Source organism: Ursus maritimus, unplaced genomic scaffold (genome assembly GCF_017311325.1).
Source record: "Ursus maritimus isolate PB19 unplaced genomic scaffold, ASM1731132v1 scaffold_3, whole genome shotgun sequence".
Classification (NCBI taxonomy): domain Eukaryota; kingdom Metazoa; phylum Chordata; class Mammalia; order Carnivora; family Ursidae; genus Ursus; species Ursus maritimus.
In genome coordinates this window covers 12,510,077-12,525,827 of record NW_024425563.1, presented here as the reverse complement: position 1 = coordinate 12,525,827, position 15,751 = coordinate 12,510,077, and the positions used below count along the sequence as shown (strand labels likewise).

Genomic DNA, 15,751 nt, shown 5'->3' with positions numbered 1-15,751 from the left:
AAAAAAAAAAAAAAGAAACGTAAAGAGGTTGCTTCAAGGTACTTCATTCTGATTTGGGATTTTGATGATAAAAATAACAAACAAGTAAATATATACTATAATTTGAGGTATTGATGAGAGCCATATAGAAAGAAAAATACAGCCTAAAGAGGTTAGAGAGTGAAATTGTGCATGTATTATTTTGGAGAGGATGAGGGGGGAAAGGGTCTGTAGAGAGGATATCTTTGAGCAAAGACCTGCATGTGGTGAGGGAAAGAGCCCAGTCCTTCTGAGGAACTCAGTATGATCTCTATCAGTGTCTTCTAAATTTTTTAAATAATTTTTTTATTATATTATGTTAGTCACCATACAGTACACCCCTAGTTTTTGATGTAAAGTTCCATGATTCATTACTTGCGTGTAACACCCAGTGCACCGTGCAATACGTGCCCTCCTTAATACCCATCTAAATTTTTCATTACACTTTGGCTCTGGGGAAAATAAAAGGTCATAGATAAGCAGATGTGCTCTTTGTGGAATTTTCCAAGTTGCTCAGTGGGACTGACCCCATGGCAGTTCGGTTAGAGGGATAGGCTGCCCATTTGGAGGTCTTGTCTGCATGCTGGAAGTAAAGATTTGAGACCCAGGGAATATGGAGGATTTTGCCTCTATATCACAGGTGTTTTCCTTCTTTCTTTTTTGTTTTTTAAAGATTATTTATTTGTTTATTTGACAGAGAGAGAGAGTCAGTGAGAGAGGGAACACAGCAGGGGGAGTGGGAGAGGAAGAAGCAGGCTCCTAGCGGAGGAGCCTGATGTGGGGCTCGATCCCAGAATGCCGGGATAACGCCCTGAGCCGAAGGCAGATGCTTAACGACTGTGCCACACAGGTGCCCCATCACAGGTGTTTTCTTGTCTTCTGGTCCCAGGGTGGAGACTGCAGTACAGGTAGGAGTTCTTTCTGTACCCCTTTCGCCACCCCCACCCTGTTGACTATTACTGACCAGAGATACAAAAATTTCGGATTTAGAGATCACTTTCTGGGCTCTGGAAGGGGTCTTCCTTCTTAGAGGATATACATTCACTGAAATGAGAAATGGAGGAAGGCTTTCATCATGAGAATGAGGAGGAAGAAGTGGATAATCCCCTCCAGACAGCCAGCTCTCTAGAAGTCAGGGAAAGACTCACTATTTTGTCTCAAAATAACTCTTATCCTATGACAGTGTCCTAGATAGGTCCCACTTGCTAACTACACTGCAAAGTTTATAATATAATTGAGGCAGAGCTTGACATAAATATAATGTAGCATCCTCTATGTTTAGAGGATAAAAAGAAATAATGAGATTGGCTGAGATTGGGATTTGCTATTCTTGTAACTGTTGAAATTAGCAGGATTTTGCAGGAATGGATAAAGGAGGCAGAGAAAACACTTTAGGGCATTCAGAGATGGAAGTGTTCGTGGTATAAATGTGGTCAGGAAAGTAGAGGGGGTGGCAGGTCAGAGCAGAGTTGGACGGAGGATGGCCGGTGAATTGAGAGGCAAGAGTAGAGATGGGGTGGGTGTGTTTTCATGCTAGGGTGTGGTGTTGGTGGCTATCGCTCATCTTCTTGGGCATTTACATTTACCTTCAAATTTATTTATGTCCTAGATAAAACATTTGACACCAACTTTGTATAGAAAATAGTAGCATTATGTTGTAGAGTCTAGGTGTCGGATATATTTCCTCAAATTGGAGTTGTCCTTAATCTTTTTGATATCAGAAGCCTGTTTTCTCTTCTTTGCTCTTTAGGTTTCATAAGAAACAAGACTCAGAACTAAATGTTGGCAAATCACTCTAGTGCCACTGAATTTTATCTCCTTGGCTTCCCTGGCTCCAAAGAACTACACCGTCTCCTCTTTGCTACCTTCTTCTTCTTCTATTCAGTGACATTAATGGGAAACACAGTCATCATTGTGATTGTGTGTGTTGATAAACGTCTGCGGTCCCCCATGTATTTCTTCCTTGGTCATCTCTCTGCCTTGGAGATCTTGGTTACAACTATTATCGTGCCTGTGATGCTTTGGGGGTTGCTGCTCCCTGGGATGCAGACAATATCTCTGGCTGCGTGTGTCACCCAGCTCTTCCTGTACCTGTCTCTGGGGACCACAGAGTTTGCATTGCTGGGCGCGATGGCTGTGGACCGTTATGTGGCTGTCTGTAACCCCTTGAGGTACAGCATCATTATGAACAACCGCACCTGCCTCTGGGTGGTTGTTGTGTCATGGATGTTTGGGTTCCTTTTTCAGATCTGGCCAGTGTATGCCACATTTCAGCTTACCTTCTGCAAATCAAACGTGGTGAACAATTTCTTCTGTGACCGAGGGCAATTGCTTAAACTATCCTGCAGTAATACCGTTTTCATAGAGTTTATCCTATTCTTAATGGCTGTTTTTGTTCTCTTTGGTTCTTTGATCCCTACAATCATCTCCTATACGTACATCATCTCCACCATCCTCAAGATCCCCTCAGCCTCTGGGCGGAGGAAAGCCTTCTCTACTTGTGCGTCCCACTTTACTTGTGTCATTATTGGCTATGGCAGTTGCTTGTTCCTCTATGTGAAACCCAAGCAAACACAGGCTTCAGATTACAATAGGGTGGTTTCCTTGATGGTTTCGGTGGTTACTCCTTTCCTCAACCCTTTCATCTTCACCCTCCGAAATGATAAAGTCATAGAAGCCCTTCGGGATGGAGCGAAAAGATGCTGTCACCTATTTAGTAACTAGTCTTGTCTTAATTATTGTGAATTCTAGGATGCTCTGAAAAGTACTTACTCATCTTTTAGCTGCATCATAATCATCATCAAATAATGTGTGTGCAACAAAAGCCTTTTAAGTATGGCCATCTGGGGCGTCTGGGTGGCTCAGTCGTTAAGCATCTGCCTTCGGCTCAGGGCATGATCCCAGCGGTCTGGGATCGAGCCCCACATCAGGCTCCTCTGCTGGGAGCATGCTTCTTCCTCTCCCACTCCCCCTGCTTGTGTTCCCTCTCTCGCCGGCTGTCTCTCTATCTGTTAAATAAATAAAATCTTTAAAAAAAAATTAAGTTATGGCCATGGTTTTTAACATGGTTGTTTCTCAAAAATTCGCCTTATTATAAAGTTATATATATGGATACAGCTATAGATATACACACCGTTCTGAAGTTATGGTACATTTTATAATAAAACTTTCAAAATTAAATGGAAAAATAATATGTGTGATATTTAAGTTTCTGAATAGAAAAAGGTAGAAAAATATTCTCCCACTGCAGAATGGAATGACTACTGGATTCTAGGTCATCTAAATCATCTAAAATGTCTGTGCTTTAGGTTCTCTGATTGTATAAGCTTCCTATTACTTCCCTGGCTCAAATATATTCTCGCTCTCTCTCTCAATCTCTTTCAGTCTCTTTTTAGCAGATGCAGCAATACTTTATTCTTTCAAGTCAATGAATATGACATTTCTAATTTCAGTGACGGAAATGCAGACCTAAGGTGGTGCCTTTCAAACTTTAACATGCATTTCTATCACTTGGGGATCTTGTTAAAATGTACATTCTAATTTAGTAGTCTGGACGAAGCCTTGATAGTCTACATTTCTAACCAGCTCCAGCTGATGTTGATGCTGTTGTGGGGGTAGGGATTTCCTCTAACCTTGATTTCCTGTCCCAAAGTTCTGTTGCCTTAGTACTTCTCTGCATATTTTCCTGGCTGGCAGAATTTAGAGAACGAAGACATTCTGCAATTTGGTACACTTTGGAAGTGGTTTTTTAAAAATTCAGACACATCTGTAATTGGTGGACTTCCTCAGCGTGCGGGAGGAAGAGCTAGATAAGTTGGCATTCTCTCACCTGACAGCACCTACATCATATTGCCTGCTGCCACAAAGGATGTGGGACATGGAGCTGCTGTTCCAGGAGCTGATATGACAAGGGAGAGCTGGCCCTGCTGGGTCCCTGGGCTCAGTGGGGGTGAAGAGAGGGCAGAAGAGGAAGCAGCCTCTTGTCCCTGTCACATTCTTCAATCCTTCCAAGGTCCATGTTACCTGGCGCCTGCTTCCTGTCCCTTTCAGTTGTTCATCCTTTCCTACCTACTTTGTTTCCTGATTCCTCTTTGTTGCTCTCTTCCTGTGGCTCCAGTTCCCCCATTCACTTCTGGGTTCCCTATTACCTTTCCCCCTCACAGACCCAAGCTTAGTGTGCTGTCATCCAGCTTCCCACCAGGAAGCCCTGTGCCACTTTCCTAGCACCACCAACTTCACTCACCCTTTCCCTAATCAGCCTGACTTTGGTCCCAATCAGCGATTCCATTTCTTATGTCACAAGCACAGTTTTATCCAGTATGGCATTTTTGTAATAATGAAATATAGATAACCAAATGGGATATCAGTAGGTGACTGGTTAAATAGTTTCATTCATACAATGAAATATTATGCAGCTATAAAAAGAATAATAAAGCTCTTTCTGTAATGATAAGAAATGATTCCCAAGCCGTATTAAGTGAGAAAAGCAAAGTACATTGAACTTAGTATTTACTTTTGTATAAGAAAGGAGTAGAAATAGTTTATATTTATATTTGCTTGTGGACAGCATCATAAGAAATTAAGCAGTGGTTACCTGTAGGATTGTGGTAGTGGGAATGGGCAGATAGAATGGAGAAAGAACAAGATTTTTCACTCTTTGCCTTCTAATATTCTCCTTATTATTTTTGTAATCATGTATAGGAATTGCCTATGAAAATAATTGCATTTTGTTTATGTGTTTTAAGGGATATAGTAATTCAACCTCTCTTCTTTTTATTTATTCATGTATTTGTTTTTTCTTTTATTCAGGAATACCTGCTTATTTATATGAATGCATTTCTCTAACTGAAAGATATTTAGTAAGTGGAGACTTCTGTTAAATTAAAATATTTTGGGAAATATTTCTGGAGCATAACATAGAAGCTAGGAACTCAAGAAGACTTTCAGGAGAAGGAGGCCTGTGTAGAAGTGATTATACACTTTCTTGAACTTAAGGCCTTGGTTAGTAAGCCTGATAGGGAAGAAATATCACTCTCAGGAAGGAGAAGAGGCTGTCCCATTTTAAAGAATCTTGTTCCGACACACATGCTTACCTGTGTACTATGTAGTAAGTGCCAGAGAGACCTATCCCTCTAAAGCTCCATACTCCAAGGCAGTGTAGCACAGAGTAAACACTGGAGAAGCCCAGTGCCTAAACTCCCTTATCCCCAACTTTGCAGGCAATAGCTTTCTGCTGTGCTGGGTATTTCTCTCTACCTCCAAAAATTGATTATAGAAATGCTTGGTTTATATGTATAATGCAAATAATAATAATGATATTAACAACCAATATTTCATAATTATGCATGTCAGGAGCACCTTTCACATCTAGCCCTAGGGATTCCCTGTTGATTTCACCAGAGTGACCTACTTGGCATCCAAGTCCATACACGGACAACCCAGAAGTTCTGGGTAGTTACTCCTGATTGGATGTAATTTGACCAATGAAAGTGGAAAGTGGTAGATAATTTTTCCCCTTTTCCCCTCTGACAGACAGTGATGAGACACAGATTATACATCTTCTAAGGTGAGTAATTCCAAAGATCAAGCAATTTGTTGTACTTAATGGTAGCAAGCTTGATAAAACATCCTTTTATTGGTTTTACAGCCTTCTGTTTTTTCATATCTTTTGTCACTCATGCCTGCTCTCATGGACTGTATTCCCCAGTGAATAGCTCATAAGTCCTTGGCCTCCTGAGGAACCCAAGCTAAGAAATACTGCTTAAGTCTGGCACTTAATTCTTATAACTAAGCAAAGAAGAACTCATTTAAATCATAAAACTCCCTACTGTAATTACTATTATTACGCAAGGAACTCTGGCATAGAGACAGTAAGTGACTCACCCAACGTTATTAGTATACAAAGGCCCAGGATCTAAACCTAGGTGGTCTGGCTCCTGTTTATTCTCTTAACCACTATGCTAGATAGCCTACACTGCTAAATCATAAAATGCTATGTATATCTTTATATGAGCTACTTGTTATTTATTCTTGTATCAATCAGGATAGTCTAAGTTATATCATGGTAACAAGTAATCTCAAAATTATTGTATCCCACAACAACAAATGTGTATTTTTGTTCTCATTATTTGTCTGCCATGGGTCAGTTGCTCCTCTGCTCCTTATCAGTTTTATTATAGTTTAGGCTAATGTGGCAGTCTCTAACTGGAATTTGGCTGGTCCTGAGATAGTGGGGAAAGAGTATGGTAAAGCATGGTCAGATTTCATTTACTTAAGTAAGTGAGAAGGTCAAGGCTGCTGTCAGTAGGAATGCCTAATTTCAATCCAAAACTATAAAATTATATATATCTGAAAAAAGTAACATTATATGGTTAAATTTTCTTTATTATAATCTGTTTCTTCTGTAACCTAGATATATACTTATAAGTAGGTTAAAGAAGGGAAAAATTGCACAGAACATTATTTTCAATCATCTGGGGAAACTGGACATCTACATGCAAAAGAATGAATTTGAACCCTTACCTCACACCATGTACAAAAATTAACTCAAAATAGATCAAAGACCTAGATGTAACAGCTAAAACTATAAAACTCTTAGAGGAGAAAACATAGGGAAAATTTTCCTGACATTGATTTGGTACCAACTTAATGGATATGACACCAAAAGCATAGGCAACAATAGGAAAATTAGAGAAATTGGACCTCATGAAAATTAAAATCTTTTGTGCATCAAAGGACACTATCAAGAGAGTGAAAAGGCAGCCTACAGAATGGGAGAAAATGTTTGCAAATCACATATCTGTTAGGAGACTTGAATCCAGAATATATAAAGAACACTTACAACTCAACAATAAAAGGCAAACAATCCGATTTAAAAATGGGTAAATAATCTGAATAGACATTTCTCCAGGGAAGATATACAAATGATGAATAAGCACATGAAAAGATGCTTTACATCATTAATGATCAGGGAAATACAAATCAAAACCACCATGAGATACCACTTCACACACAGTAGGATAGCTGGCAACAAAAGGTTGGAAAATAACCAGTGTTATTGAGGACGTGGGAGGATCCCGTATACGCCACTGATGGGAAGGTGTCATGGTATAGCCACTTTGGAAAAATTTTCAGTTCCTCAAATAATTAAACATACAGTTATCTTATGATCCAACAATTTCACTCCTAGGTATATACCCAAGAGAAACAAAAACATGCATCCACACAAAATCTTGTTCATGAATGTTTATAGTATCATTATTCATAACAGCCAAAAGATAGCAACAACCTACATGCCTATTAGCTGATGAATGAATAAACAAACAATGGAATATTATTCAGCCATGTGAAGGAATAACTGATATGTGCTACAACAGGGATGAACCTTACAAACATTATGCTAAGTAAAAGAAGCCAGTCACAAAAGGCCACATATTATATGATTCTATTCATATGAAAGTCCAGAATAGAGAAATATATAGAGACAGACAATAGACTAGTGGTTGCTTAGGGCTAGGGGAATGCAGGTAGGTCAGTGATAGCTAAGGGGTGCAGGCTTTCTTTTTAGGTGATGGTTGCAAATATCTGTAAATATACCAAAAATCATTGAATTGTGCACTTTAAATGGGTGAATTTTGTGGTGTGTGAATTGTGTCTCAATAAAGTTGTTAAAAGTAGTATGTTAGATGGTGAAAAAGTTCTGTGAAGAAAAGTGAACTAGGAGTGTACAGGACCATCTATTGAGGGAGTCCTGAAATTTTAAGTAGGGTTGTCAGGGAAAGCTTGATAGACTGAATTAGTGAGCCGTTTGGATACCTTTTACAGAACATTCCAGGCATAATGAACAACAAATGGAGAGGTCCCTGGGAAGGCATAGATAAAAATGCTGGAATGGAGTGAGCAAAGGGGAGTGTAAGAGAAAATGAAATGAGAGAGGTAATCAGGATTTAGATCCTATAGAGCCTTGTAAGCTTTTTAAAGACTTTGCCTTTTCCAGGAGTGAGTTGGAAACTATTGCAGGATGTTGAAAAAGAGTGACAGAATCTGTCTAATGTTTTAATGAGATTATTCTGACTGCTACGTAGACAGTTGATTAAAGGACAGTAAGAGAGAAGGAGGGAGACCACTTAGGAGCTTATATCAGTTAGCTACTGCCATGTAAGAGCCAAGCATAAAACTCCAGTGGCATACAACAATAAACTTTCATTTTTATGCATTAGGGTTTCCGTTTATCCAGACTAGGCTCAGCTGGAGGCTCTGCTAATCTAAGGTGGGCTTGTGTACGAGTCTAAGGGTTGGATGGCAGTCGGCTGACCTAGGTTGGGCTCACACTGATGTCTCAGCTGGGGTATCTCTCCTTCTCTTCCTGGTACCAGCAGGGTTGCCTGAGCCCTTCTTGCTGTGACAGTGGCAGAACACAAGAAAACACAGATGGAAACACCAAAGGCCTCCTAAGGCCTGGGCTCAGATCTAGCACACTGAAGTTTTGGCCTCATTCTATTGGTCAAAGCCAGTTACATGGAAGATCCCAGAATCAATATATGGAGAAGTATGGCACTTGAGGAAATGGGGGCAGGAAGGGATTGACCAAGACAGCTGTATGTTTCCCTTGGCTGTCTGAACTTTAGGCAGGCTTCTTCCTGATTCCAGACCCTTGACATCCCTTTTCTTAGATTATTTACTTTAGAACACTTAGTAATTGCAAATTCTTTTCCTGCACCTTTTTCAGACTCAGGAGTAGCTCAGTGTGCTCACCCTATTGATCAATCTCTCCCCACTAAGGTACTTCAGTACTTTTCTAGTAGCTCATCTCAGCACTTAAGAACTCTCCCATTCTTTGTTTCAGTGGGGTTGGGTTCCGACTGAGCTCTGGCTCCCTTCTCCTACTGCAATATTCTTGAATAAAGTCTTTCTTGCCTGTTTAACTTAGTCTGGGGAAACTTTTGCTTTGATGGGTGAATAGTGACTATTTTGAATAGTCTAATTTACCACAAAGACCATGACAGTAATGTAGTCTAGAGATGTTCATCGTGTGGATCAGAATGACAGCAGTGAAGGAGTGGCATGGTCTGTTTCTACATACAGCTGACCCTTGGATGACATAGGTTTGAACTGCATGGGTCCACTTATACATGGATTTCTTTTCAATAAATATACATATAGTACTGTAAATGTATTTTCTCTTCCTTATGATTTTCTTTTTTTCTATTTTACTTATTTTAATGTGAAATTATGATTTTCTGAATAACATTTTCTTCTCTCTAACTTACTTTATTGTGAGAATACAGTGTATAATACATATAACTTAAAAATATGTGTTAATCAACTATTCATGCTATTGGTAAGGCTTCTGATCACCAGTAGGCTATTAGCAGTTAAGTTTCGGGACAGTCAAAAGTTATATGTGGATTTTTGACCATGTGAGGGGTCAGTGCCCCAACCCCTGAATTGTTCAAGGGCAAATGTATATGTTTTTTTTCTCTCTTTCTCTGACTATCATCTATCTATTTAATCCATATCTATCTAGAGACAATATGATTTGTTTGGATATGACATGGAAAAAAAAGGATGGATTAATGATTATATGTTTTTTGGAAATATTTAACTGGAAGGGTAAAATTCTATTAACTGAGGCAGCACTATGGAATGAGCCAATTTGGGGAGAATAGCAGGAACCCAGTTATGAACAAAGTTTGAGATATCTACTATTAAATATCTAGGAGAATATGTCAGGGAGGTAATTAACCATAAAACCCTGGAGTTCAGGGCAGTTTAAGCTGGGTATAGAAATGTGAGTCAAGTGAGTGTAGGTGGTATTTAAATCTATGAGAATAGTTGAGTGACCAAGGGAGGAGTATAGATACAAAAGAAAAAAAATAATGCAAATGACTAGGCCCTGAGTTTTCATGGTTAGAGACCTGAATAGATAGGTATCAACAAAGGAGACTGGGAAGTAGCAGCCGTACAACTAGAGGCAAACCAGGAGAGGGTGTATTGAAAGCCCAGTGGACGATGTCTTTTAAGGAGTTGGTAAAGTCTGTCACAGGGTCCTGAGAGGTCAAGTAAGGTGACACCTAAGAATTGACCAGTGAATTTAGCTCTTTGGAGGTTATTGATGACTTTGATTGACAATGTGATGACCTCACAAGAGAAGTTTTGTGAAACACTTTCTCTATCACTCTGGAACTCAGGGAACATTGTCCAAATCTCTTATACCCTCAATTTCTAAGTGTTTTACTGATCCTCATGCTTTATTTGATTTGTCCCCTAAGGACACCCACAGCTCTTCTGATGTAATGACTTTTTTTCCACTCCTCTGAGTCTGAATGTGGGTTAGGTGTTTTTCTTGTTTGTTATTACCTGCTCATAACCATTATGCATCCCCCCCACCCCTGCTTTAAGTTTTGTCTAGCTTTAAAGCTGTTGCTCTACCAGCCTTTTTTTTTTTTTTTTCTGGCTAGTTGCAGTTATCTGCAAACCGTCGGACCACTTTAACTAATTTTTTTGAAGATTTTATATCTAGATCACCATCATTTTCTATACTTCTACTGTTAGCTAATTCTGGTTGCCATCACCTCCCACTTTCTTTCTCATTCATTCTGTTACAAACATAGTAGCCTCCTGGTATTTCTTGAACACACTAAATGCAGTTTGTCCCAGGGTCTTGCATGCTCTTTCCACTGGTTGGAATTACCCAAGATATTTGCACGAAGCAATCTCTCACTTCCCACAAATTACTTCTTTAAAGTCACCCCAAGGAAGCTTCCTCTAAACATTAAATGAAAAATAACAAACTTCCACCTTCACTCTGACAGTCCTTGTCTACCTATCATTCTTCCTTTTTCTTCATAGTACTTATTACCGCCTAATATATACCAATTAATTAATTAATTATTGGTATCACCTCACTAGAATGTATGCTTCATAAGGGCAGATACTTTTTTTTTTTATTTTCTGCTGTATCCTCGGTACCTAAAAACAGTGTTTGGCACTAAGTTTTTGAGAGATTAGGTAATTTCTCCAAGGCTTCTCAAACAAAGATTCTACCAACAGGTGTCTAAATAAAAATGTATGTTTTTAACTAGTACACTCTATATCCTTTTGACAGTATCATGGTAATGCAAGACTAGTTAGTAGGTAACTGATGCAGTATTAATCACAGACCAGCAAACAAGAGTGAGAGGAAGGACGTTGAACATCGTCTGTCTGTAGCTTCAGGGCTTTGGAACAAAGAAGCAGAGCTCTAGGCAAGACAGTAGCTGAAAGGATAAGGGTCAGAGTGAATTATTGTACAGTAAGTGAATTACACATTAGGAGAAACAACTGGTGGAATGCTTGGTTTACTCAAAACCACAAGATAAATCATGTCACATTTTCCTTAAGTATCAATTTTATTGATTATAAGTAGTTAAACATTGTGCATATGAAAACAAATATAGATATACTTCCTAAATTTTGTAATAGACATTAAAGAAGATCTAAGTAAATTAAGATACATGTCAAGTTCAAGGATAGAAAGATTTGACATCATAAGAAGATCAACTCCACCCCAAAATTGCTAGAACTCATACAGGAATTCAGCAACGTGGCAGGATACAAAATCAATACACAGAAATAAGTTGCATTTCTATACACTAACAATGAGACAGAAGAAGGAGAAATTAAGGAATCGATCCCATTTACAATTACACCAAAAACCATAAGATACCTAGGAGTAAACCTAACCAAAGAGGTAAAGGATCTGTACTCTAAAAACTACAGAACGCTTATGGAAGAAATTGAGGAAGACACAAAGAAATGGAAAAACATTCCATGCTCATGGATTGGAAGAATAAACATTGTTAAAATGTCTATAGTACCCAGAGCAATCTACACATTCAGTGCAATCCCTATTAAAATACCATTGACATTTTTCACAGAGCTGGAACAAACAATCCTAAAATTTCTATGGAACCAGAAAGACCCCAAGTAGCCAGAGGAATGTTGAAAAAGAAGACTAAAGCTGGGAGCATCACAATGCCTTACTTCAAGCTATATTACAAAGCTGTGATCATCAAGACAGCATGGTACTGGCACAAAAACAGACACATAGTCAATAGACTAGAATAGAGAACCCAGAAATGGACCCTCAACTCTATGGTCAACTAATCTTTGACAAAGCAGGAAAGAATATCCAGTGGACTCTGGGAAACAAACTGAGGGCTTCAGAGGGGAGGGAGGTGGGGGACTGGGATAGGCTGGTGATGGGTATTAAGGAGGGCACATATTGCATGGTACACTGGGTGTTATATGGAAATAATGAATCATGGAACACTACATCAAAAACTAAGGATTTACTGTATGGTGACTAACATAATAAAAAATTATTATTAAAAAAAAAGGAATATCCAATGGAAAAAGGACAGTCTCTTCAATAAATGTTGCTGGGAAAATTGGACAGCCACATGCAGAAGAGTGAACCTGGACCATTTTCTTACACCATACATAAAGATAAACACAAAATGGATGAAAGACCTAAATGTGGAACAGTGATCCATCAAAATCCTAGAGGAGAACACAGGCAGCAAACTCTTCGACCTTGGCCACAGCAGCTTCTTGCAAGACACGTCTCGCAAGGCAAGGAAAACAAAGCAAAAATGAACTATTGGGACTTCATTGAGATAAAAAGCTTCTGCCTGGCAAAGGAAAGAGTCAACAAAACTAAAACCTACAGAGCGGGAGAAGATATTTGCAAATGACATAAGAGATAAAGGGCTGTTATCCAAAATCTATGAAGAACTTATCAAACTCAACACTGAAAAAACAAATAATCCAGTCAAGAAATGGGCAGAAGACATGAACAGACACTTCTCCAAAGAAGACATACAAATGGCCAACAGGCACATGAAAAAATGCTCCACATCACTTGTCATCAGGGAGATACAAATCAAAACCACAATGAGATACCACCTTACACCAGTTAGAATGGTTAAAATTAACAAAATAGGAAACAGCAAATGTTGGCGAGGATGCGGAGAAAGGGGAAACTTCTTACACTGTTGCAAGCTGGTACAGCTGATCTGGAAAATGGTATGGAGGTTCCTCAAGAAATTAAAAATAAAGCTTCCCTGTGACCCAGCAAATTGCACTACTAGGTATTTACGCCAAAGATACAGATGTAGCGATCCAAAGGGGCACGTACACCCCAATTTTCATAGCAGCAATGTCCACAATAGCCAAGTTGTGGAAAGAGCCCAGACATCCATTGATAGATCAATGGATAAAGAAGATGTGGTATATATACACAATGGAATATTACTCAGCCATCAGAAAGGATGAATGCTTACTATTTACATCGACTTGGTTGGAACTGGAGCGTATTATGTTGAGCCAAATAAGTGAATCAGAGAAAGACAATTATAATATGGTTTCATTCATATCTGGAATATAAGAAACAGTGTAGAGGATAATAGGGTAAGGTAGGGAAAATTGGATGGGAAGTCATCAGAGAGGGAGAAAAACTGTTGGGAGACTCTTAACTCTACGAAACAAACTGAGGGTTGCTGAAGGGGAAGTGGGTGGTGGGATGGGGTATATGGGTGATGGGCATTAAGGAGAGCATGTGATGTGATAAGCTCTGGGTGTTATACATGATTGATAAATTACTGAACACTACATCTGAAATTTAGTATGTACTATATATTAGCATTGAATTTAAATTAAAAAACCCCTAGGAACCTGTATTCATAAAAAAAAAAAAGCTCAGAGGTGGTGAAATGGGAAGTTACACTCTGGGAGAAGAGATTTTCAAATAACATAACAAATGAAGTATAATATAAAGAACTTCTAAAAATCATTTTTAAAAGTACAAACAATTCAGTAGAAAAATAAGCAAATATTACAGATGCACATTTTATAGAAGAGAAAATATATGTAGCCAATAAACCTATAAAGAAACAGTCAACCACAGTAGTTGGGGCAGAGAGTGCTAGGTGATCACCGATCATTTCTTCTTTTTGTACACATAGATAAAATAAAATTTCCACTCTTCCCTGTAGATAGGAGTGGCCATACGAGTGGGCTCTAGCCAATGGTATGTGAGTAGAAGTGATGTACACAACTTCCACATCTGGTCCCAAAGACTTCTTCATGCATAATTCTCTCTCTCTCTCTTTCACCTATATCCTTAAGGCTATATGTTGAAGATAGAAAACATTCCATCAACGTAGGTCCCTGAATGATCCTGTGGAACAGAGTCTGTGCTACCAGTAGGCATAATACACGACTGTACATTAATGAGAAATAAACTTTTATCGTGATCAGCCACTAAACATTTGTAGTTTTCTATAGCATCTAACACTACTCTAAATAATACATTAATAATTAGGAAAAACAGATTAAGACCATGTGTCAATAAATAATAATCTCTCATATATTCCTGTTATATATTTATGATGGGACTGAAAATTGATGTAATCTCTTTGGAAACTATCCTACATTATCTTAGAAAATTCAAAATTTATATACCCTATAAAACACATTTCTCTCTTTAGGATATATTCAAGAGAAACTCTTGTGTATGAACACCAGAAGAATGTTCGTGGTAGCATTGTTCATGTTAGCAAAAACCTGTCAGCAATCCAACTCACACCAACTAGAACAGTCATGGTTTATCTAGTCACGCAATGAAATATTCTATACTAATCAACATTAACGAGCCTCAACAATATGAATGAGTCATTTAATATGAAATGAAAAAACAAGTTCTAAAAGATTCCTTACATCATAATATCTTTTTATAAAGCTAAAAAGGGTACCTAAAAATGAGATGAAAATGAATTTTTAAAAAATTGAATGATGAACACAGAAATCAGAATGGTGGTTGCCTATGTTGTGGGGAGAGAGAAGGGTGAAATAGGAGAAGACCACAGAGTAGATGTAAACTGTTACAAAGATTCTAGCTTTTAGGGACACCTGGGTGGCTCAGTAGGTTAAACATCTGACTCTTGGTTTTGGCTTAGGTCATGATCTTAGAGTTGTGAGATCGAGCTCTGTGTGGGGCTTCCCCCTGGGTGTGGAGCCTGCTTAAGATTCTCTCTCTCGGGGCGCCTGGGTGGCACCGCGGTTAAGCGTCTGCCTTCAGCTCAGGGCGTGATCCCAGAGTTGTGGGATCGAGCCCCGCATCGGGCTCCTCTGCTGTGAGCCTGCTTCTTCCTCTCCCACTCCCCCCCCTTGTGTTCCCTCTCTCGCTGGCTGTCTCTATCTCTGTCAAATAAATAAATAAAATCTTAAAAAAAAAAAAAGATTCTCTCTCTCCCTCTGCCTTTCCCCCAACCCTGCTCTCATGCGCTTTCTCTCTCTCAGAAAAAAAAAAAAAAAGAAAAGATTCTAGTTTTCATGTTGGGTGGTTTCATGGGTATTATTACCTATATATAATATATATAGTTATATATGAGTGTTTTATATATATGTATACATATACCTGTGTGTGTGTGTGTGTGTGTGTGTATATATATATATATAAAACTATAACAAAACAAATGCGTAAAAGAAGACCCATTGGCATGTGCCAGTTATGAGGATGTCTTATGAATGAAGGATTTTGATTAATTCAGTCTTTGTACCTGAAGTTGAGCAAGATTGTGACTTGAGAGAGACTCAAATAGCTCTGCTACTGCAGACTCACTGGCCAGCAGTGAAGATATCTGAGGGGATCATGAAGGCCCCCTGTAGGAGTTATAATCTCTATGAAAGG

General features: G+C 38.8%; 2 protein-coding genes across 2 annotated transcripts in view; both read left to right on the top strand.

Annotated features, from left to right (window-relative positions):
- Nucleotides 1–15,751, top strand: part of MGAM (maltase-glucoamylase) — a 232,736-nt gene that overhangs the window by 94,452 nt on the left and 122,533 nt on the right. The gene's annotated exons all lie outside the window — the stretch shown is intronic.
- On the top strand, nucleotides 1,277–2,755 carry LOC121105796 (olfactory receptor 9A4). The gene has a single exon (XM_040643912.1). It carries the CDS (start codon nucleotides 1,798–1,800, stop codon nucleotides 2,740–2,742), a length of 945 nt encoding a protein of 314 aa, XP_040499846.1. The 5' UTR covers nucleotides 1,277–1,797; the 3' UTR covers nucleotides 2,743–2,755.

Coding starts and splice junctions, on each gene's coding strand:
- LOC121105796 (XM_040643912.1), top strand. CDS start 1,798: ATGTTGGCAAATCACTCTAGTGCCACTGAATTTTATCTCCTTGGCTTC.